This window comes from Danio rerio, chromosome 11 (genome assembly GCF_049306965.1).
Source record: "Danio rerio strain Tuebingen ecotype United States chromosome 11, GRCz12tu, whole genome shotgun sequence".
NCBI lineage: Eukaryota > Metazoa > Chordata > Actinopteri > Cypriniformes > Danionidae > Danio > Danio rerio.
In genome coordinates this window covers 35927051-35953660 of record NC_133186.1, presented here as the reverse complement: position 1 = coordinate 35953660, position 26610 = coordinate 35927051, and the positions used below count along the sequence as shown (strand labels likewise).

At 35.0% G+C, this 26610-nt stretch overlaps 1 protein-coding gene across 5 annotated transcripts in view; it reads right to left on the bottom strand.

Moving 5' to 3' along the window:
- thsd7bb (thrombospondin, type I, domain containing 7Bb) overlaps positions 1-26610 on the bottom strand; it is a 203820-nt gene that overhangs the window by 108183 nt on the left and 69027 nt on the right. For all 5 annotated transcript variants that reach the window (XM_073916918.1, XM_073916919.1, XM_073916921.1 and 2 more), the window contains one exon: positions 7721-7873. In XM_073916918.1, coding sequence (XP_073773019.1) covers positions 7721-7847 — 127 coding nt within the window. In that variant the 5' untranslated portion in view covers positions 7848-7873. The remainder of the gene's footprint in view (positions 1-7720; positions 7874-26610) is intronic.

Below are 26610 nucleotides of genomic sequence, written 5' to 3'. Positions count from 1 at the left end.
AGCTAACAGCAAGTTCTTTTATTCCAATACTCAATGTTTGCCATGTATACACAGCAAACGTGTATTTGTGTGTGTGTGTGTGTGTGTGTGTGTGTGTGTGTGTGTACAAGAACTTTTCTAGTTTTGGGATATAACAGGAACCCTCCACTTTTAATGAACATAAGCTTTTGTGAAAGCTCTGTGAATGTGCTCATACATTTGAATGCGGTGCAGATTTCTTCTCATTTCCCTCCACAGTAATCAATCAAATTAACCAAATGAAAGAAATTAGCGATTAAATGATGAACCGAACACAAAACAAAAGACAAAGGGATGAATTAAACTGTATTCACAGGGGAAGAATCTCACGTTTTTCCTGTGGGCTGAAAAAAGAAAGAAGAAAAACACTTTATCGTATTTTACACAATACATTTTGTACTCATGTCTCATCACTTATTATCTAGTGAGAGGTCGCTGCTGGCTGTCACACTATTTTATTCTTGCTTCGTAGTGCATCTCACTCCTATTAAAATACATAAATCTTTCTGTTTACATGTTTTTTCACTTTTGTAATGAAGCAGTTTTATATTGTGTGGTATAATATCTGTTAAAAAAACCCCAAATAAATAGATAAATAAATGTAGAAAATAAATTCACAGTAAAAATAAATACATTTTAATTAAATAAAAAATATTCTCTAGCAAAAAATAAACAGACAATTATAAATAAATAAAAATAAATAAATAAATAAAATTAAATAAATGTAAATTAAATAAATATTTTGTTACAAAAATAAGCAACAAATATAAATAAATAAATAGTAAAAAGTAAATAAATAAATTTAAATTAAATAAACAAATTATTTTATTACAAAAATGAATAAAACAAATATAAATGAATAAATAAAAAAATGTATAAATTTTTTTTATGAATTTTAATTAAATAAATAAATTACTTTATTACAAAAAAATATAGTAAAGATTAAAAAGATGAAATTTAATAAATTTAAATTAAAAAAATAAATTATTTTATTGCATAAATAAATAAATAAATAAATAAATAAATAGTAAAAAGTAAATAAAATAATTAAATAAGTTTAAATTAAATAAGTAAATTCTTTGATTACAAAAATAAATAAAACAAATATAAATAAATAAATAATTAAATAAATAACTAAATAGTAAAAAGTAAACAAATAGTAAAAAAGGAAAATGAATAAATGAATGAACTTATTTCCATTGTGGTCCTTGATTTGAAGTACAGATTATACTACTCTCGGTAACAGGTAAACTGTGATACTACATAAAAAAAATAACACAAATACAATCACAAAAAACCATTAAAACGGACTGTAAAATTCATCAACAAACTATTCTACTTATCAGCCAGCTTTTACATTTAAAACTAAAACTGACCACATTTGTAATAGGTTTAATATCCAAGCAGTTAATTCCATCGCAATGCCCCAGAATATGTTAAAGGCCGATGATCATAAGCAGTTTTAAAACAGAATAATATACAATCCATAAGTCCCCTTTCATAATACTGCTCAAAAAGCAGCATCTAATCTGCTCTATTCAGGCGGGTGTCACTCTTGAAGGTTAATTTCCACCTTCTTGTTTTGAGAGACAGAGCCATTTTCCATTCGGCTCGTGACGTCAGATAGCAGAACTCCAGAGAGACTGCTTCAAAGATCAGCTTTTCAAGCCACCAGAGTGCTTTTAAGACACAAAAAGCTCCAGAGTTTGCTCTCCAGTCTCCTTACAGTTTTCTCATTTCCAGATTGAGGAAACCAAACAAAGTTAAGCACACAAAAAAGTAAATTAGATGTTGAGTGCAAAAGCATGTGTGTGTATGTGAAAAACGAGTGCTTCTTCATAGACCGAAAGAAAGTGGACTCACTCCTTCAGGATGATACCGGTATCGATTTTACATTCCTGGAATCATCACCCCTGTGGCCCTGCAGAGCCGCTCTTCGATCCACATGCAGTACGTGAGGAAACTCGCTCGGAGCCGCTGAGAACTGACCAGCACTTCACACCACACTGCAGACAAACTTCTTCATCCTCACATCACCTCTGCTTCTCCCATGCATGAAGCATTTACACCGCTGCTTTCATCAGCACTAGAGTATTACTCTGTCATGGTGTGAGTCGTTTCATCAGTAACTTTTAATAATAAACTACCATAACTGATCTATGTGGACCAATAATTAGGGCTGCAGGATATAGGACAAATGTGATATTGCGAAATATTCATTTGTTTGCGATAAATATTGCGATTGTGGGTAGCACAATCACCTCACAGCAAGAAGGTCGCTGGTTCAAGTACTGGCTGGGTCAGTTGGCATTTTTGTGTGGAGTTTGCATGTTCTCCCCATGTTGGTGTGAGTTTCCTCCGGGTGCCCTGGTTTTCCCCACAGACCAAAGACATGCACTATAGGTGAATTGGGTAAGCTAATTTGTCTGTAGTGTACAGGATGTGTGTGAATGAGAGTGTATGGATGTTTCCCAGTGATGGGTTGCACCTAAAAGGGCATCCGCTGCATAAAACATGTGCTGGATAAGTTGGCGGTTCATTCCGCTGTGGCGATCCCGGATTGTTAAAAGGACTAAGCCGAAAAGAAAATGAATGAATGAATGAAGATAGAATGAATAGCACTATATGACGGTTTACTGTTGAGTCTAACAGTATTCAGCTACAGAAATTTAACAATAACGAATGCAAAAAATGTTTTTTTTTATCGTTCTTATATTCGTTTTATATTCGTTTTTACTCGTTTTTACTTGTTTTTACCAAATATATATAAAAAGAGTAAGCAAAAGGTGTTTTGTTTCACCTTCAGAAGAAATAAATTAATATTAAGAGGAATTATTAAGTAAAATGATCTTGTTTTTGTTTTGAAATGTTTTGAAATTTATTTTTTTCTTTTCATAAATCGTATAAATTCTGTACAAATACAGTAATTAAATACAATTCTGTAGCTCCTGGTAATCTATAATTAATACTCAACATTGCATATCTTACTATGTGAATTTTGTGTATGCACACATTGCGATATCTATGCTAAACCTATATATTGCGCAGCTCTACCAATAGACCCTTTTCAAATTTACGAGTTTCTCAGCAGCAGAAGTCATCATAGCAGTGTAAACTTAGAGCGCAGTGAATGGGAGTGTACAACAAATAATTTTTTAAATACTATTTGCTCAAATAATTAAAGAAAAACAGCATGTTTGTGCTATTAAGACTTTCAGAAAAAGGAAAAAAAAGTGAGACTGATGCAAAAGGAGAGTATAGCGCATATTTACGCTCAGCCCCATAGACAAGGCATTACAAACACCTCACATTAGCAGTAATTTGTAATAAATTCATAAATGCTAATAAATGCTCATACGTCAAACTCTTAAGGATCTAATATTATAATGAGCATTAAACGTTAATAACAGTCTTGTGAAAAGGGTCCATAATGCAATTGCATAATGCCAGCCTATGATTTTTTGACTTTGCCCTGCACTTTAATTGTCAACACCACATTGAACATTGTAATAACTGAAGTTTTTATTTTTTATTTTTGTTAAAACATTATATTTTTGTCATAAGCTCAACATAAACGTATTTGATTGGTTATTATTCTTTAAGCTGACTAATGAGAAATGTCTTGGTCAAGTCATGGAGTGATACACTGATGGTTCAACATCGGAGAAACTGACATTTCGCTCAGAGTTTGATTGACAGTGGATGCTTTTTTCCCCCAAAATACAAGAAAAAAAAAATATTGGGGTCTTATATTTATTTATATTATAAATAAAAAAAATTTAATTATATATGAAAATATAGTTTTATTATTATTATTATTATTATTATTATTATTATTATTATTATTATTATTATTATTATTATTATTATTTAAAAGTGAAATATATCTTTCTTTTTTGTCCCCTAAACAAACAATACAGTACAGTTGGTATTTTGGGGTCAATATTTCAGAGATACAGCGCGTTGGGGGCCATTATCCTGTCATACTGAGCAGAGCAATGACGGTTGACGTTCCGCTACAAGATGGCAACAGAAACCACATAATAAGCCCTTAGAGGAGAAAAACTCAGTGTAATTTATAACTACAACTGATTAAATCATCATAAAATGGACAAGTGACTTTCTATATCATTCTTTCTCTTTTGTATGTTGTACAAAAGAGAAACACTACTAGTGTTTCTGGTAGTGTTTGCTTTGCTTTTGCTTTTTCAAGGTTAATTAATGTGATATCTCGATTTCAACAGAGGCATGTCTCTAGACTGATAACATTTCATGCTGTTCAGCCTTATAATCTTAAAATGTGAGCAAAATCACCCATTTTCCCATCATTTTAGACATTACGCAAGAGAATCGTTCATTGGTTTTTGCTGTTCTGACGTCAGCTGCAGATGTGTATGAATGGTGGAAAAAAAGTAGTTCCACATATAAAAGGATTTTTAGACTCTCCGCGTTTGATTTTATTTTTTTATACACACAAAAGTATGCCATTGTATGAACGCAACATCACACTCGTAGCAGTGTAATATGGCTGTAGACCATCCCTAGTGGGACACTAAGGCACTTAGTCTGTATTTTTTGGCCTGTAACATATTTATTTATTGCTTATTTATTGCTTAAAACAATAAACAAAAAATTGCAATCCTTTAGAAATAAATGCATTTTTCTAGCCCAGCTGGAAAACACATTTTTAATTTTTAAGTTTTACTCACGCATTGCCTTAATTTGAATACATTATTTATAAAACAAAACTTAATATCTTAAGTGTATTCCCCCAAGGTCAGGCATGACAGCCAGACCACCCAAACTCCACTCTAAATCCAGCCATGTTTATTTATTGAGGCAACGGCAGCTGCCTGAGGTCTTCACAGCCAAATGTTGGATGTTTTGTTACAAGTTCTGAAGAAGTGCTTAATTGCGGCATCTTGAAAATGTAAGCTCGCAGTAGTTTGAATGCACCGGACGGCATTAACAGGCCAAGTAATAATCTTCTGTTCTTCTGCGAGCTGTCAATCTCACACTTAACAATTGTTGCCATGGCGACATGAGCAACTCCAGCTGGATATAAGATTGATCAGACTTCACAGATAACACAGGCAGATGGTCTCACAGTTTTCTGAAGTGCACTGCATACATGCCTGCTGATCCCAAATCTGTGACAACAAGGATCAATATCCAGCCTGGACCACTTATTCTTTTTTACTTACTCTCCTCTTGTGTTCTCCTCAATCCAATGCAGAACAGAAATGTGCACTACCTTGCCTCTTGACAGACCAAACACCGTCATTCACACATTGGATTACGCAATTCTAATGTAGGACTTCTCCAACTGGATCTGGCCACAGAGAAACGAGTAGAAATGTGTCAGAATTCTGTTGCTCAAACTGTGGATGGATTTCACTAACTTGGCTTTTCTGAAAACCCTGAAATTCTTATTGTGCTTGTGCCTGTGTGAAATAACACACTATTTGCTCCACACACTATTAAAAGAGCAAATCAAATCATGCAAAGATGATAATTCTGTCACCAGAAACGAAAAACATAGAAATATTTGTTTACATGTTCAATCCAAAAATGACTTGAGAAATGCTTCATGTGAACTGATTAAAAAGTGTCAAAAAAAGCTCCTTTAAAGTATATTTTGCAGTGCTTTTCAATCCAAACATGACAAAAATAGCACATAAAAGTATCGTTTGCACTGTATTACAATCCAAATTTGACCAAATAAGCACATAAACGTGTCTTGTGTGCAATTTTTTTTGTCTAAAAACAATCATAAAGTCCATAAAGAATCCAAAAATAACCATTAAAGCTTTATTGTGCCTTACACACAAAAAAGCCGAATACATGGACAGTTCTTCTGTTCTGTTTCAATCCAAGTGTGACCATTAAAGCCTTACTGTTCTCTAATAGTCTATTTTGCACTGTATTCCAATCTAAAACTGCCCTTGTGTGCAATTTTCCATCTAAAATTTATCATGAAAGTCATATAAGGGTATGTTGTCCACTATAATTCAATCCAAATTGACCATTAAAGCCATACTGTGCACAATAATACACAAAAAAAGCCCAATACAAGTATCTTCTGTACTATATTTAAATGCAAAAGTGATTAAAAAGCTCAGAAAAGTATCCTGCACACTATATTGTATTGAAATATTATACTATACTATACTATACTATACTATACTATATTTCAATACAAGAATTATGGATAAATGAAAATGACTTATAAATGATACAAGGGAATGTTGTGCACTATATTTCAATCCAAAAGGAACTAAAAGCTGATAAAGGTATCCTGCACACTATATTTCAAGCCAAAAATGACCATTAAACCCATACAGTGCACCATATACTAATTTTAAAAAAAAAGTACATTTTGCACACAATTTAAATCCAAAATTGACCTGAAAAAGCACATAAATTGTATCATGTGCAATAGTGATGGGTCGTTCAAGAACAATTTGTTCATTTTGAACGAATCTTCAATATGACTCGGAAACTACGAGTCCTCTCAGGGACTGATTCGTTCATCCGCATTTGTGCAGGTAGTATCGTTAATTTTAAGTCTTCATCACATTGGCAGAAGCCAATTATATGCGTTTAGAGCCGGCAAAAGAATCGATCCGCTCACCTCTCGAGTCCTCTATCGGGTCTGAGTCACTCGTTCATCACGAGCCAATCATATGCGTTTAGAGCCGGAAAAAGAACTGATCCGCTCACCTCTCGAGTCCTCTATTGGGTCTGAGTCACTCGTTCATCACGAGCCAATCATATGCGTTTAGAGCCGGAAAAAGAATTGATCCACTCACCTCTCGAGTCCTCTATCGGGTCTGAGTCACTCGTTCATCACGAGCCAATCATATGCGTTTAGACCCGGAAAAAGAATTGATCCACTCACCTCTCGAGTCCTCTATCGGGTCTGAGTCACTCGTTCATCACGAGCCAATCATATGCGTTTAGAGCCGGAAAAAGAACTGATTCGCTCACCTCTCGAGTCCTCTATCGGGTCTGAGTCACTCGTTCATCACGAGCCAATCATATGCGTTTAGACCCGGAAAAAGTTTTGATCCGTTCATCTCTCGACTGCAATATTTTCATCTAAAAATTATCATAAAATCCATGTTGTACACTATATACAGTCCAAAAATGGCCATTAAAGCACTGTTGTGCAGTATAAACACAAAAAAACACAATACAGTGTCTTGTGTAATATTTTTCAATCCCAAAAGGCACTAAAAACGCAAATAATTTCAATCCAAAATTATAAATAAATCCCTACTCTGCTCCATCAACTTAAAAATGGCTAAAAACGTCTTATAAAAAGTAGTATGAATCATACTATTTTTCAATCCAAAGATGACTAAAGGCCACCATTTAATAATCTTGCATCATAATGGTATCTTCTGTATATTTCAGTGCAAAGTATTTTTGCATTAGATTCCAAACACCTACATGTATATTATATTATTACTTTCTCCCTATGGTGTCCATGATACAAAAACTGCAACTGATATTTCTCTGTATCATATTTACTGCAAATCTGCAATTTCCTTTGACTGAAATAAAAAAACATACATAGCGAATCAAATAGAAAACAAGAAACAAGTAAATACAGTAAACAAAATCTCACAATTAAGCCAGTATATATAAGAAAAACCATCCAAGAAAAACCCTAAAATAAAACACACTGGCATCTGACCTGTTTTCCACATGAACTGGCTTCTTTTAGGTGCCTCTGCTCCCAGGGAAAGAGACATTAGTGCTACATAAAGGAGGGAAGCCCACAGGGAGAAGACAAAGGTAATCTCCTCTTTCAGAAATGCCATCTTTGGTCAGCCTGTTGGAATCAAACCTGAAACAGAAATACATACAAGAGCTGGTCAGTTAAAATATCTACTACTGTATGTATATAATTCATTAAGTGAACCAATGATATACTTGCATTTGTGACCACTTAATGTACAAGAGATCAAATGTCAGTAACATATCGGCAGCAGTTACTGCCAGTAACGTAACATGAAAAAAAAAAAAAAAACAGTAAATTTAGCTTTTTGTTTATTCTTATTTTGTTCATGTTTGTAATATAAAGTACATTACCTATGAAGAGTTCCTGTAAACCACTATGCTCAAAGTGTGTCTATGTGCGTGTATACCTTGTATTTCTTGAAGTTGTTACAAGTATACCAAATGTCCCCACAAGTATAGGAATACCAGTCATTTTTGACTTTGTAGGGAATTTAGTTATTTTTGGTCTCCATGAGAAGGACTGCTCACAAATCACACAAAATGAAGAATACTGAAAACACTGAAAAGTGGAGTATGTGTGTGAACAAACCCCCCACACGTCTAAGAGCATCAATAAATGTTGACATTGCTGGGACTTTTCTGGTCACCATGAGAAAAAAAACAGCTCATAAATCACACAGAATTAATCATTTTGATTATGTTAAAATATGGTGTCAGCGTGTACATGTCTGTGACCAAATGTACTCACATATATAGCAATCCTAGAAAAATTTGACATTGTGTGGACATTTTTTGGTCCCCATGAGGAAAATGGCTCAATCACACAAAGTGTAGAAATTTGAAAAATGTTAAAATGTGGCATGTGTGTGTGTGCATTTGTGTGTCACTAAATGTCCCCACAAGTATAGGAATATCAGTAAATTTTTACTTACATATTTATATGTATTGGGGTACATATTTTGGACCCCATGAGCAAAACAGCTCACAAATCACACAGAATGAAGAATTTAAACAATTTTAAAATGAAGCATGTGTGTGTGACCCACAAGTATAGAAAGACCAGTAAATGCGGTCTTTGTGGGGACTTTTTTTTGTCCCTATGAAAAAAATGGCTCAATCACATAAAACGAAAAATTTTGAAAATGCTAAAATGTGTTGTTGTTGTTGTTGTTGTGTGTGAATGTGTGTGTGTGTGTGTGTGTATACATGCATATGTTTGTGACCAAAATATCCCCACAAGTATAGGAATACCAGTAAATCTTGACTTTGTGGGGACATTTTTGTTTGGTCCCCATGCAGAAGCAAAACAGCTCACAAATCACTCAGAATGAAGAATTTTGAAAATGCTAAAATGTACTGTGTGTATGTGTGTGTGGCCAAATGTCCCAGGAATAGCAGTAGATTTTAACCTTATGTGGACTTTTTATGGTCCCCATGAGGAAAATGGCTCAATAATTACACAGAATAAAGAATTTAGAAAATGCTAAAATGTGGCGTGTGTGTGTTTGTGTGTGTGTGTGTGTGTGTGTGTGAACAAAACCCCCACCAGTATAGGAATACCAGTAAATTTTGACTTTGTGGGGACATTTTTGGTCCCCATAAGGAAAACAGCTCAAACACACATAATTTATTTTTTAAAATACTAAAATGTGGTGTGTGTGTGTGTGTGTGTGTGTGTGTGTGTTCGTGCATGTGTGTGAGTGTGTGTGTGTGTGTGTGTGTGTGTGTGAGACCAAATGCCCCCATAAGTATGGGAATACCAGTAATGTTTGACCTTGTGGGGACATTATTTTGGACCCCATGAAGAAAACAGCTCACAAATCCCACAGAATGAAAAATGTTAAAAATGCTCAAATGTGACATGTGTTTGTGCATTTGTGTGTTACCAAATGTCCTCACAAGTATAGGAATACCAGTCAATTTTGACCTTGTGGGGACATTCTTTGGTCCCCATAAGGAAAACAGTTCAATCACACATAATGAAGAATGCCGAAAATGTGCCGTGAATTTTGAAAATACTAAAATGTGGCATATGTGTCTGTGTGTGTGTGTGTGAAAGTAAATGTCCCCATAAGTATAGGAATACCAGTCATTTTTGACCTTTCGAGGACATTATTTTGGTCCCCATAAAGAAAACAAATCACTCAGAATGAAGAAAATGCACCATGTGTTTGTGGATTTGTGTATGATCAAATGTCCCCACAAGTATAGGAACACCAGTAAAATTTGACCTTATGGGGACATTTTTAAAATATACAGTCTGATCAATATAAAAATCATTATGTGTATGAAAAGTCCCCAAAAAGATAGCTTAGTCACTTTTTATCTTGTGTGGACATTTTATCTGGTCAACATGAGGAAAACGTCTCATAAGTCACATTAATTAAGAATTAAGAATTTTGAAAAATCATTATATCTGTGTGAGAAGTCCCCAAAAGGATAGCCATACATATGTGTGTGTATGTGTATAATATATGTGTGTGAGCGCAGATACACTGCAGTCTGTGCACATGTGTGAGAGCCAGGAGTGAATGGAGGGCTGTCGAAACTGATTAGCTTTGTAATTACTCTCCAGTCTGCGGTCAGCGCTAACAGACATGTTTAATGCTCTGCGTCAATCTACAGTCTCTCGATGAAGTGAGCAGCGAATGCAAAGATAACTGCAGAACTGGATCTCAAAACTGACTTCAGCTGTGACAAGCCTTTCAAACTCAATAGCAAAAAGCAAACGGTTAATACATATCCAGTCAGTGTTATTTAGTTCCGCGGAATAGTGGTTGATTTACATTTTCTGGAAGGAAATCAGAGTGTTGTGGGGATTATAGGAAAGGGAAGAGACAGATGTGAAGATGCAGGAGGAATTATCTTACAGGAACATCAGGGGAAATCGAGTGAGAAGTTGTGAAGTTGCTGTATAGATGATTACAGAGGATAGTGAACCATTGGTAAAATCACAATTTAGTGGGATTTTATGAAATGTTGTTATATAATAATAATAATAATATCAATAATAATAATAAATTATAATAATAATATCAATAATAATAATAATAATAATAATAATAATATCAATAATAATAATAATAATAATAATAATAATAATAATAATAATAATAATAATAATAATAATATCAATAATAATAATAATAATAATAATAATAATAATAATAAAACATTTTATAATTATTTTAATAAATACATTTTACTTTGGTCGTCACGGTGGTGCAGTGGGTAGCACGAATGTCTCACAGCAAGAAGGTCGCTGGTTCGAGCTTCGGCGGGGTCAGTTGGCATTTGTGTGTGGAGTTTGCATGTTCTCCCCATGTTTGCGTGGGTTTCCTGCAGGTGCTCCAGTTTCCCCCACAAGTCTAAAGATATGTGGTATAGGTGAATTGGGTAAGGTAAATTCTCCTTTGTGTATGTGTGTGTGGATAGATGTTTCCCAATGATGGGTTGCAGCTGGAAGGGCATCCACTGCATAAAATTTAAGTAGATTGGACATAAAACATTTATGTTGTCCTCCAAAAAATCTTGTATGGTTTCAAATCATTTAAATAAGTATTTTGAACAAGCAGCAAACTCAAATTTTCAGTGCAAATCCAAACCGAAGGAAACACTCTTGTATTTACGCCTATTCAGAGCAGTTTGACTGATGTCCTCTCTCATCCTTCATAAAGAGGGTTAATTAGCTCCTGTTTCCCTTATGTTCCAGCTAAGATCCACAATTAGCAAGTGCCTCTTTAAATCTTATCATCTCTTATCATTCAGTTGTTTTAACAAAAAAACCTCTATCCAGTCAGTGTTTTGTCTTCACCGCTCCTGCTTTTTTATCACCTTCTGACTCTTCTCTCTTCTCCTCAAGCGTTTCTTTCTCCCCTGAGTAACGGATTTGACATGCCGTAATTTGGCTGAGTGGAATCAGCCACGGCGAAAATCACAGAGTGTCCTGTTCATCTCTTTAAATGTTGTCCTCGAATGAAGCGCACGCTTCATCCAGTAAGCTCTAACTAGCGCCAATGAATTCCCCTCAAGAGACTGCATGGATATTTCCCCCCTTCAGCAAGGTGTTTATGTGAGCCGCAGAGACAGAAGAAGAAAAGCAGACCAAAAAAAAAGAGATACTGGGGAAGGATTTCACACGTTTAGCTTTCGTGTAAATGTGTTCCGTGTCTTCAGGGAGGTTTTCTTCTGCTGCTTCTTCCCTGGCAGATCCTGTATTTCACACTTGCTTTGATTGATTGTGCTGAAACTTGAATGCGGGGATATTCAAACCAGCATCCAGGTGATGAAAGACATTTGGATCTGCGGCTGGAAGTGAATTAGGACCGTGGATAATCACACATAAGCACTTTCTGTTGTGTGAAACTGTGGAGGACTTTAGATAAGTACTTTTACATTTGATTGCAAAATGTCTGACTATTTTTTAGCAAATTTGAGCATTTTGAATTAAGTGTGGGGAAAAAGGTGTGTGTATCATCTAAAAAAAAATACAGTTTTATTACTTGATATGTCATTTTAGTTGTCCGTTTTTAGTTGAAAACAGAACATGTGAGCTTTTATTGTTTTGTGCCAGCTGAATAAACATTCGGACAGTGGAGACTCTGGAATTCTCAAACTAACCAAAATTTTTTTTACAAAATACTCATTCAAACACTGGAACATGGACACGCAGGAAATATGGGATCTTGACAAAGCAATACTGGACAATGGACTAACTAAACACAGGGACATAAATACACATGGCATGATGCAACTAATTACAAACAGGGGTGAGACACAGGCGGAACCCATAAACATCACGAAATGGGGGGCGATACAAACAAGGCAATGGAGCACAGCACATGGGGAAGGTCACATGACACAAACACAGAAGTCTGATGCTCCCTCGCACCGTCAATGCAAAAGACAAGAAAAACAATTATGGAAAGGAGGGGGCCAGGGTGGAGCCTTAGGAGGGAGGAGCCATAAAGGTAGCTGGAACAGGACAAACCGGACCCTGGACACAGCCAGGAGGACGACCCAGGGTTGATTTGACGGAGGGATGAGCCATGTAGGAGGAGTGGCCGCTGACTCTAGGGGGCCGACTGCGGAGGTGGAGCCAATGGAAGAGATGGAGACCCATAGGGTGAAGGTGATATCGAGGTCCCGGAAGGTTGAGGTTGAGCAAAGGGCTCACCCGACCAAAACGACCACATAGGAAGCCGGAAGTCTGAGACGGAGCCAGAGTGACAGAGGATCAAGGTGTAGCTCAAGGGAAGGAGGAGCTCAACGTAGTTGGCAGGATGGAGGGTAAAGGTGCAGCCAGAGGAGCAGAGTCCAGAGGCAGGGCGATGACTGACCAAGGCAGAGCCAGAGAGACGAGGGAGCCTGCTGAAGCTGGTGGGCTGAGCTGGTGGACTGGCTGACTGCAGCAGCGCTGGAGTTGGCTGCATGGCTGTAGCCGATGACATCAGCAGAGGTAAAGGGGGTGGTTTGAGTGGGATGCTGCACATGACCCTGGGAGGCTGTCAATTAAACATTTGCTGTCTGGAAACATCGGAAGAGGCATGACTTCGCTCTAGAAGTCGATGAGCAGCATATTCTGGTCCAGTGACAGCTCACCCTTAGTGGTGGGTAGGTGGGCAGGACTCTCACTCGATCCCTCGTTGTCCACCAGGACTCCCACATTCGGCGATGTTGCCGGCTCAATCACCTGGTCATACGGGCTGTTGATCTTCTCCTTCTCAGTGTTGTTCCGCTCATGATGGCGAAGGCTCACACACCGCAGGTGGCTCTCTATCTGCAGTGGGCTTTGGTAAGCGCTCCCTGCTGATGGCTGGTTATTGGCTGGTCACTGGGTCTGGAGTGGCACTGATGAGGTCTTCCTCAGCAAAGACGGTGAAGCGACAAAATTGCCTCAAGGACAACTTCGGACAACAGTGCTCTGCAAGCGGTGTTCAGGTTGGAGTTGTAAAACCCGCAGAGCACGTCGTCCAGCCAGGTGGAGTTATTAGCTAGAAATGAGTACTGTCTTGTATGGTCCTCGAGACTGCTATCCACCTACTTTAGCATGAGGAGGAGGAATTTGGGGGTGTAGATGGAGTCCATGGGATACACGAGGGCGAGGGAAAAGAAAACACTGGGGCAAAAAGACTATATATAGAAAAATGGGGGAAAACAAACGCCGCTAACTTTCTATTTTTGAGTCCGGTATTTTGCCACGTTCGCTCTTTGACAATGGACGATAAAGACTAGGGAATTCTCAAACTAAACACAAATTTATTGACAAAACACTTACTACAAACACTGGAACATGGACACGCAGGAACATAGGATCTTGACAAAGCAATATCAGACAATGGGTGACGCGGTGGTGCAGTAGGTAGTGCTGTCACCTCACAGCAAGAAGGTAGCTGGTCCGAGCCTCGACTGGGTCAGTTGGAGTGTGGAGTTTGCATGTTCCCCCCACGTTTGAGTGGGTTTCCTCCAGGTGCTCCGGTTTCCCCCACCAGTCCAAAGACATGAGGTACAGATGAATTGGGTAGGCTAAATTGGCCGTAGTGTATGTGTCTGAATGAGTGTGTATAAATGTTTCCCAGTGATGAGTTGCGGCTGGAAGGGCATCCGCTGCTTAAAAACTAGCTGGATAAGTTGTCATTTCATTCCGCTGTGGCGACCCAAGATTAATAAAGGAACTAAGCCAAAAGGAAAATGAATGATTGTACTTATTACAAACAGGGGTAAGACACAGGTGGAACTTATGAAGATCAAGAAATGGCGGCAAACAGAATAAAGGAATCACGTGATACACACAAGGCAATGGAGCACAGCACATGGGGAAGATCACATGACACAAAGACGGGAGTCTGACACATTTATTAATTTCTATCAGCTTACTCCCCTATTTATCAGGGGTTATCACAGTGGAATGAACGAATGAATAAATGAATATCTGAAAACCCACTGATTAAGTGCCCCCCCCCCCCACCCCTATCCTGAAACCCAACCCTCACAGAAAACCATTGGAAATTTTGAGAAGTGTCGCAAATATTAAGTCTCAAACACCCTTTTATGTATGATTTTTTTAAAGCATTTTGAATTACAAAGACATCAGGGATGTCCTCATAAACCACCTTGATAGAGTACAACTAGGTCATAACCATGTCATTATACATAAAATATAAAACTGTCCTTGTAAAACACCAAAAAACAGTACACACACACACACACACACACACACACAAACACACACACACAAAGCAGAAATTGAGATCTACAAATGACTGCCTGATTAAAACTCTCATTTCTCAAGAAGGGCGGATTGATTTGAGGAATTGCGGGGCTCAAGTATTCACCCAAAAGTTTAATTAAATAGTTTGTTTGGCTGATTAAAATGAGCGCATCTTTTTCATTAGACCTAGAAATCTTCAGCTCTGTTTTGAGGGTCGAGAGGGTGTGAAGAGAAGAATAATGAACAAATCTGTCTTAATCTCCAGCACACAGGCGTCATTAAGCCCACAGGAAACACACAGACCCTTCCTGATATAAGAGCTCTATTCTAGGAAGGCTGTTTCAGAGTTTTCATATATTAAATGCAGGCAGTTAGACTTTTTTTGCAGCTTTAATTGTAGCAATAACAAGCACATTCATTTCAATGGCAATTGGTTTGTAGGACGTGTCACCTCTTAAAATCAAACGGTCCTTTAGAATGGATTCTAATATAAAACATTCATTCATTTTCTTTTCAGTTTAGTCACTTAATAACTCTGGGGTCTCCTCAGTGGAATGAACCACCAACTAATCCAGCACATGTTTTACCCAGCGGATGCCCTTGCAATGGCAACCCAACACTGGGAAACACCTATACACTCCTGCATTCACACAGATACACTACAGCCAATTTAGCTTATGCAATTCACCTGTATCACATGTCTTTGGACTGTGGGGGAAACCGGAGCACCCGGAGGAAACCCACGCAAACACTGGGAGAACATGCAAACTCCACACAGAAATGCCAACTGACCCAGCTGGGGCTCGAACCAGTGACCTTCTTGCTGTGAGGTGATTGTGCTCAAAAGTAAAATAACACCAACAGAAGTCTTTGAAGTATAAATAATTCAATACAAATTATTCTGTATTAAAGTTACAACGAGTAAAATTTCTTGTTTCTGAATTCTTTGAACTCTGTCAGGCCTTGTGCAAATGTCAAACCTTCACTATTATGGTTAAACTGCAACAACGCCACATTCTCAAGTAATCTAACATTGCAGATCCTGTGGTGTGACTAGTGTGGGTAAATTTGAAAGTGTGTATGGGTATTTCCCAGTACTGGGTTGCTGCTGGAATACTATGCGCTGTGTAAAACATATGCTGGAATAGCTGGTGATTCATTCTGCTGTGGTGACCCCTGATAAATAAGGGAAAAAGCCGAAGGAAAATGAATAGATGAATAATGGAAAGTGTGTGAGAACTGCATTTATTTAAATCAGATTTGTTTTTGACAAACTAAAAGTTTCCATGTTTCACAAAAGTATTTATGTTTTTAATGATTTGGTGATTTGCCATCTAAGAAACATTTCCTATTATTCTCATCGTCATTGTTGAAAATTTTTATGCTGCATTTTTTTGCATTTGTATTTGATTTTTTAGTTTTAGTTAACAATATTAATCACGACCAAGAATTGCTTTTAAATTGGTTTCATTTTTAAATTCAATGATATGTTTTACAGTATTATGACTTTGTGGGCTACAAGGAGGGTTAGGGGTTAGCACTGTTGCCCAAAGCCTAGGTTCGCTGGTTCGAGTCCCGGCTGGGTCAGTTGGCATTTCTGTGTGGAGTTTGCATGTTCTCCCAGTGTTGGTGTGGGTTTCCTCCGGGTGCTCCGGGCATCCGTTGTGTAAAACATGCTGGATAAGTTGGCGGCTCATTTTGCTGTGGCAACCCCTAATGAATAAATGGACTAAGCCGAAAAATGAATGAATGAATGAATATTATATTATATTTAATATATTTATAAGAATTATCTGAAATACATATTTTTCAGGTATAGCTTTTTTATTTACTTTATTTTCATTATATTATATTTTCATTATATTATATTTTCATTGTTTTTATTTTTAGCTAACTGTATTAATTATCTTTAAATTTGTCTCTTTTTTAAAATTCAATATTGACCCTTTTCTTCAATGCGAAAGTGCGCTCCTTTTTGTGATTGTTTTAGAACTTTCGATTTAGTTTCCTATGGGAAAAATGATTAGGAATAATAAAATGTCAGAAAACAGTCAAACTACTCACTCTACAAAAATATCAGTTTGCAACATCCAGCAGAATAAAAAGCTGTTTTTAAAGTCTAAAAAAGAATGAAAGTGAATGACACTGGAAGTCTTAAGCCAAAAAGATCAAAATGTCTGCGCCTGCTCGCACACAAAGAACAAGATGGATATTTTACAGTATTTTCACTTTGTGTTGACGAATGTAAAATGATAATAAAAAAACATATAATTTTATGACATGCACTGTAAAACCCAAAAAGTTAAGGTAACTCAAACCATTTGAGGAAACCGTTTGCAACAAACCATTTAAGTTTAAAAGCTAATTCAAATGAGTACTGTGAACTTCATCCATTTGAGTAAACGAACCAATTTGAGCACACTAAAACTCAATAAATGAAGAGAACTCAAACCAACTGAGTACTGTAAAACCCAAAAAGTTAAGGCAACTCAAATCGTTTAAGGAAACCGATTGCAACAAACCATTTGAGTTAAAAAACTAATCTATATACTGTAAATTTACTCCATTTAAGTTGAAGTAATGAGTTATTTAATAAATATATATATATATATATATATATATATATATATATATATATATATATATATATATCAATATCAATTAACATGTTGGAAATTACAAAACAAAATAGCAGAAGATAATTAAAAACATTATGAATTTTTGAAGAAAACTGCATTTATAAAGTATGCTTCACACAGATGAGTGGGCTTGACAAACCAATTGTCGAAATACTCTTCTGTCTCTCTCTCTCTCTCTCAAAAAAAAAACTCCCCCCTCCTTACTCTAAAGCTAAATTCTCTGAGCACAAACAGTTCCTCTCTATAGCTGCGTCCCAAATCACATACTTATGCACTATTCTATGCCATTTTGTTGTATAAATAGTTTATGTAGTGCGTTTACACTGAAAACTCTAAAAATAATCAGTGCACTTTAATTACTCGGAGGATGCACTCATTTAGCCGCTAAAATGAAGTGTGTAATGATGGACACCTCACGCACTTAACGACCGCAGGTTTGCTTACGTAGCGGAGGGGGCGGAGCTATCGGACACACGTTGAATAACTTTATTTATTTTGGATGGTGAAAGCAAAATTCTCCTATGAGAGTGATTACAGCGCCTCCCGATGGTGAATGCGGCAATACTCACGGCAGGTATTATTTGATAATTTGGTCTTTTATTTCACTTATTTGACAACCGTCAAACGTCATCAGGGAAACGGTTTGAATTTCCGCTTAGTAAAAAAACATTAGTGTGCAATTTGGGATGCCACTACATACATATATTATCCTGTTGAGTGTGTAAGTGCATAAGTACAAAGTGCATGAGTGCATAGTGTATAGTGTGCCATTTGGGACGCAGCTAGCTACTATTCTGTTGAGTGTGTAAGTGCATAAGTACATAGTGCATGAGTGCATAGTTTATAGTGTGCCATTTGGGACGCAGCTTATAACTAGTGCAACTTGTGTATTGCCTCTTCTTATTGAATCTCTGAATGCCTCCAGAATTTTAAGAGACTTTGGACAAATGTGTCTGCTAAATGACTAAATGTAAATAACTGCATTGTAATTAATGTGATTGTAATGCATGCAATGTAATTCAATGATCATCAATAATGCAAATAATGATCTAAATCCCCCAAACACCTCCTTTCTAACAAAAGAGGTCAAATCCAAGCCATTTCAATATAAATGCATTCAGAAGGCATTTTGCAGCTTTAATCATATAGCAATAACATGCACATTAATTTCCATGGCAATTTTCAGTCATGTTTGCAGGACGTTTCACCCCTGGAAATCACTTTTCACCCACTAGAAGTGCAATGACATTTTCATAATGCCAGCCTCAGAAAGCCTTCTCGTTTAAAACATTTAACTCGCGTGTTGAAATTCACCCTTCCTTCATATCGTCACCCACGCCTGAGCTTCAGAGTTGACTGGAGTTTTCACGCTTCAGGTGTGGAGAGACTCGCATCTCCAAGTTTAAATGCCAACATGACTCACCTTTGTTTAACCTTTACTTCAGCAGCATTGTAGTAATTAACCCGGAGGACAAACTGAGCTAATCTAGCGTTATTACAGCGGCTGCTCTTGCAGATGTTGTCTTCATGAATCGGAGATCTTATTTTCTCTATCAGGATAATTAACATGCAAACGCACAGGTTACATAGATGAAGAGCGAGAGACTTCAAACAGGGCTGCGCTTTCAAGTGGCGATCGGCTGGCATTTAACAACGCTCTTTATACAGTGCAAACATATTGACTGCGTATTGAATTTGCAGGGTGAAAAGAAAGAGACGGAAGCACATGGCAAATGATGCTGGGTTTTAGTTTGGAGCAAAAACTCCAAAGTAGATACTTTGTTTTTAAAGGTGCTGTGTTTGTGCGCTGGCAAAAAAAAAAAAATAGATGACAAAAAGTCATGGTAACAAATGTTTTTATGTTTATGGTTAGCACTGTCGCCTCAAAGCAAGAAGGTCACAGGTTTGAGTCCCGGCTGAGCCAGTTGGCATTTCTGTCTGGAGTTTGCATGTTCACCCTGTGTTTGCGTGTCCGGGTATCCTCACAGTCCAAAGACATGCCATATAAGTTAAACTTGCCGTATTTATGAATGTGTGTGTGTGTGAATGTGAGAGTGTGTAGGTGTTTCACAGTATTGGGTTGCAGCTGGAAGGGCATCTGCTATGTAAAATATATGGTGGAATAGTTGGCGGTTCATTCCGCTGTGGCAACCCCTGATAAATATGGGTCTAAGCCGAAGGAAAATTAATGAATGAAGTTACACATGTAACTGAATTTAGGTTACAAAGTCTTATTTTACTCAGTCTGATTGATGCAAGTTTTTGACTAAGTGAATTAGATTCAACTAAAAATTTATGGCAGCACAATTTTCCTCTTTTTGCTTTGTACAGTGTTCATGTACATTTCTCTTTATCCATATGGACTTGCATCTTATGTTTATGCCTCTGTAAATATTGTACATGTTTGCTGTATTGTGTTTTATTCTTGACTGTTTTTTTTTTTTGTTTGTTTTATTAATATTTTTTTAATGTAAAGCCTAACCAGGGATGAGGGCTGCAAATTAGCTTTATGCTATATGCCCTATGCACACAACATCGGTTATCTTTATATAACAATGTCAAGTGTATTGTCCCTGTAAAATAAACAAGCAAATAAAAAATAATAATAAAATGAATGTTATCTTTGATTTAGTTTAGGAAAAGTACAATAAAAACAAATATTATGACATACTATTAAGGGTCACTCTGTGCTTAATGATTTGAATACACTGATTTGCTGCTTAAACATTTTGTCATTATTTAGCGTTAAATTACTTTTATATATATATATATAAAAAACAAGATTTGTAAATAATTAGAAAATGAAACGGATTGGATTATAAAAGGTCTTTATAATCCAAAAGCAAAATATTTTATAATTGATCTAATATATATAATATCTAATTATATATTGAAAATACATATTTAATATATATAATTGATATTAATTATAAAAATATAGATATTATTGATTAAAACACAATTGATTTCAAACTTATATAAATTAAACTTTATGTAAAAAAATGGTAGGCTAAAAAAGGGCAGGTGAAATATATTGTTTTGGCATTGATATTGCAATATGTGCATTTACAATAGTCACATTGCTGGACCTGCAATGTTGAATTGGGATTATAGTTAACCAGATACCGCAGTTCAGAACATGTGATTTGGGGAGTCATTGAAGACTTTTACCATAAATAATGGAGCAAAAGTTGATCATTTAAATGTGTCATGTGACAGTATGAGCATGATAAGAGAGTTTAAGGCATTTAGGCACAAGGAATTGTCCCATTTATACATTCAATAAAAACATTTCATTGAATTATATATACTATGAAGACTATACTGTGATATTTTACATTTGTTTATTCAATTTCTATACCTGATTTCTTTACAAATGTGGTGAATTTGTAAATTTGTATTCATATTGCAATATATATTGTAGAAAAACAAAATATCACAATGTCAGATTTCCCCAGCCCTAATATATATATATATATATATATATATATATATATATATATATATATATATATATATATATATATATATATATATATATATATATATATATATATAAATAGATGAGAAGGAGTCATGGTAACAAATGTTTTTATGTTACTTGTTGGCTCAGTGGTTAGCATATGAGCAATACATAATATAGCAGTGTGTTATGGTTTATATTGGCACTGGTGGCAGGCAAGTGTTGGCACAAGGCTGCAGGCCCTAATTTAAATGTATTCAAATTAAGGCATTGTGTGAGTTAAACTTAAAAATAAAAAAGATATATATTTTCCAGCTGGGTTAGAAAAAAATCATTTATCATTTTCAAAAGAAATGCAATATGGTTTCTCTTGTTTATTGTTTTAAGCAAAATAAATAAATGTATTACAGGTCGAGTGCCTTGGTCACATCACACTGCTACGAGTGTGATATTGTGTTTATACAACAGTTCGACGGCATAATCATGTATATAAAAAAGAAAAATCCAATGGGGAGTCTAAAATCCTTTTGTAAGAGGAACTACTTTCTCTTGCCATTCATTCACATCTGCAGCTGATGTCACAGCTGTTACTAATTCACCAAAGTCACTTTAGAGCTAGTATTTGAATGATTCTTCTGCATCATGTCTAAAGTGATGACAAAACAGGTGTTTTTGTTGACATTAAGATTATAAGGCTGAACGGCATGAAATGCCATCAGTCTACAAAGCTTTCCCAGTAGTTCTCTGTTGCAATCGGGAGATCACAATAATTAATCCCGAAAAAGCCGAAGCAAAGCAAACACTACCAGATTGCTGTTGTGTTTGCGATAAGGAAAACACTAAACACGTGCGGGCATTTCTTCTTTCTTTTTTTTTTACTGAACTAGTCTGCAGTAACAAAAACAAGAGACTCATTAGAAACAGATGGCCAGTATAACTAACTCAGGGTTATACAAAGAGTAGCCAACACAAAATACATAGAATACTGATTTGTGAGTCCCATCTTACACTTAATACACTACAATTACTATGGTATATAATACAGCAATATACAACATATAAAAGAGATCAACTTATAAAGTGACTTCCCAGTTGTATAATGATTTGATCAGATGAGTTTTTCCTCCTCTATGCGGTTTCTGTTGCCATCTTGTGGATGGCACTGTATATTTAAAATAGGCACTATCATTATAAATAAACTGCATAGTTGCAATCTAAACAACTATATTCTTGCCTAAAAAAAAGCCTCAAAAGTACATTATGTTGTCCAACAGCTGCAATATTTGTCTAACTTTTGTGAGTTTATTGATCTGCTGTCACTGTGGCACTGTTGATCTGCTGTCAATGTGGATCGAGTAATACAGAAGGGTGAGAAGGCTGAAGGAGTTGCAGAATATCACACTGCTATCAGCCAATCAGAATCGAGAACCAAACAGAACTGTTTTATACATACAAACCACTGTTGTCCAATGACTTGCCTAATCAACATAATTATTTAAATCCATAATTATTAAATTATGTATACACTCACTTAGGTGTCCAAACAAGTTGTTTTTTCTTTACCTCAGAAAACCAAATTTGGTTTAAATCATTATCTTGCCATTGTAGTAAGAGGAGCTCTATGTTTGATAAAAGAGATGTTGTTATAAAACAGTGCTACGGTATATGAAACTTGTCCAATGATAACCTATGATTACGACCCAACAAACCACTTTTACCTCTGCTCATCTCCTGTAGTGAGGACACCAAACTCCCCGCTGACCTCAACTACTACGTTCAACACAGACACCTGAGAATCAACAGTAGCGTCCACTACATCAGATAACTGCCTTAGTATCAACGTCAATCCACATGTTGCACATTGCTTCTGTTTTCTCTACTTGATATGCGCTTATGTGCGAACGCTCGGAAATATATGCACATCAATTTCCAGTTGTATCTTGTAAAAAGCATCTCCCTGAGGCCGAGGCATGAGTCATTACAGAACGGATCAGGTAACAGACTGTACGCAGCGCTCGCCGACAAACTGACCTTCCTGCTGCTCAGTCAATTACAGTTCAATTAGGACACAGAGCCTGCTGAGCAAACCAGCATCGCATACGCCAGCTGTAGATGGACAAAAAAACACACACTCTGGCTCAGCAGGACACGCTCACACGTACACTTATAAAGCTGAGTGGAAATGAAAGAATCAATAAAAATGTAGTTTCTATAGGGTTCAAATGAGAGCCGAGAGCAGCTTCTGGATTGAACATCTGCTCTGGTCATTTTCCTCGGTGACTGGAGACTTAAATAGCATGAGGTGCAGAGCTTTAATTGGTAAAGTGTATGAAAAATGGAGAAAGTGCCATTATGGGTTTGTGCAAAGGCTTTCAAATACAATTTTAAGATTCAGTGCAGTAAAATTTGCATTGACAAGTGTTCAGTAATCAAATTCAATCATCTTTGGTGGATTCAGGTTTTGGTGGGGCTAAAATAATCTGTTTGTAATCATTCTAGTAGTGTTCCTTTCCTAAAAAAAAATAAGGTCTTGACATAAACAGAATCTTCTGACAGATAACAGATGAAATCGAAAGACCTTGTTGAGTGTCAGTCATCCAATAACTCAACAAAATAAGTACTATATTTTAAAATATATATAAAATCAAATCAATTAATGTTATGCATCAGAGCAACAAAATAAATGTAAAAAAGCAATGTTGCGCCTGTTAAACAACTCGACAAACAGTTATCAAATAAATATAATCAATTATGTTGTCAGATCAATAACTTAAAATTTAGAATAACAAAAATTATAAAATGCTGAGCATCACACAAATAAATAAATAAATAAATAAATAAATAAATAAATAAAATCTGAAATGCTGTCAGTCATTTAAATCAAAAACTTTTAAATAACAAAATTGATTAAAAGGTTTGTGGAGTCAATCTAGGGCCATGCATACTTTCAAAGTAAAAAGTAAGTTTTGCAAAAAATAAAAAATAAATAAATAAAGTATTGAGCAAAAAAAAAAAAAAAAAAAAGAAAATCTCTAAAAACCGAATAACATTTTTTTTTTGAGAAATAAAAAATTATGCTAACAAAAATAAACAACTGCAAAGGGAAAATTAAGTTTTAAAAAATAAAAATGAAATTTGCAAAAAAAAAAAAAAAAAAAAAAAAAAAACGCAAATAAAAATCCATATATTCTCAATAATAATAAAAAAAACTTTATATATTTGCAAAACATTTTTATAGCATTAAAAACCCCAGTCCAGTCAATTGCAATGCTCATTTTTATTTGGTTTTTAGTCAACCGTGAGTTTGCGATGCTGTTTTCACTTTGCACTTCATGCGTGTTTCACTTTGTGGCCCTGATTTGACAAGGAGGCGTCAAGGGAACTTGAGCATTTATGGCTTTATTTATTTTGCTGTAGATTTTTATTTATTTATTTATTTATTTATTTATTTTTGCTCAATACTTTATTTTTTTGTTTGCAAAACTTTTTTTATATATATAAAATCTGAATAACAACAACTGATAAAATTGAACATCAATCATTCAATAACTTCCCAAATAAATAAATAAATAAATAAATAAATAAATAAATAAATAAATAAATATTTGGGTTATAAATAATCCAGATTTCTGTTAGTAGATGAAATAAATAACAGAAAAAAATATCTGAATAACAAAAATAATAAAATGTTGAGCATCAAACAGACAATAACACTCCCAAACAAATAAATAAAAAAATAAGAAAATAAATAGATAAATAAATAAATAAACCCATACTTGGGTTATAAATAATCCAGATTTCTGTCTGTGTCAGTCGTTGAATTCAGTAATAGGAAGAAATCTGAATACCTAAACTTATTAAATGTTGAGCATCAATCTTTCAATAACTAACTAAATAAATGAATAAAACCTAAATTGCTGTAAGTCATTATTGCCGTTATTGCCATAAGCCATCTAAAATCACAAAATCAGAATATCAAAATGATCAAATGTTATTTTAATAAATAGATTTTAAAAAAGCAATCAATACAATAACAGGTTTAAAATCCTAATATCAGTAATTTAACAACTAAACAAAATAAAAAACTATTAAAATCAAATAAAATAAATGTTGAGCATCAGTCATCAAATTACTCAACAAACTGTTTGTGGAATTATTTAACAGGCTCAACATTCCATTAACAAATAAATAAAATGTTCAAAAATGTACATTAAAAAAATAGCAAAAAATGAATAAAATGTTGAGCAGTCAGTAATAGCTCACACAAACAAACAAACAAATCCTGAGTGCTGTTGATCATTGAAATAATAACTTAAATAAAATCTAAATAACAAAAAGTAAAACTTTTTTAGCACCAATCATTTAAAAACTCTCCCAAATAAATTTATAAAAAATATACGAATAAATAAATAATTATTATTAATAATAATAATAAATAAATTAAATAAAAACAATAATTAAAAAAAACTGAATAACAAAAATGATAAAATGTAGAGCATCAATCATTCCATAACTCCTTTCAAATAAATAAATAAATAAATAAATAAATGAACGAATAAATAAATAAATAAAAATAAATAAATTAATTAATTAATAAATAAATAAATCATTGAAATTACAAAATAAATGAATATCAAAATGATAAAATGCTACACATCAGCCATTCAATATCTCACCAAGATAAATAAAATAAAACCCAATAAATAGAATAAAATAATTATAAAATGCTGAGCATCAGTAATTCAACAACTAAACATGAATAAAAAATATAAAAAAACATATATATAAAAGAGCATCAGTCATTGAATAACTCAAGATCTGACAAACAGTAAAGACTTCCAGCAGAACTACAGAGAACAAGAGAGACTCTATTAGTCTTTGAGCTAATTTTCAGACAGATTGAAATACTTTTGTTTTCATGTGTGCAGCGCTAATGAGAGCTTCTGCATTAAAAACAGAGCGGTAGTGGCTTTCAAAGTGATCCACTTAAAGCAAAACTCCACATGTTTTGGAGTACTCTTTGATTGTCTTTTCTTTCATCTGTTCTTCTTGGTCCCATTGTGATTCTTTGCCGCGAGGCCTGAAGACTGGGCTCAGGATCTTTGAGAGCTGAAGTCACTGACTGTCTCGACTCTCATTTGAAACAACACAGAGAAACGCTCTGACAAGTGCAGACACTTTAACCTTGTTTTTATAAAGCTTTCTTGTTTTATCTGTGAACGCTGCAGGCTTATGGAAGATTAGACTTGTGAGTTAGAACTGATGGATCGGGAAGCGCTCCTTCTGATCGTACTGACAGGAACAGGATTACAAGGATGTATGTAGGGTGGCTAGGATTTTGGGAAATTCAATAATAAAAATAAATAAATAAATAAAATATGTACAAACAAAAATATATAAACAAAATAAAATAAATACAAAATATAGAAATAAATAAATTATACATACATATACACAAACATACGCACACAGCTGGATTTATCTAATAAAGGGAAATAAATGAAGAAATGTATAAAATATTAGATGCATCT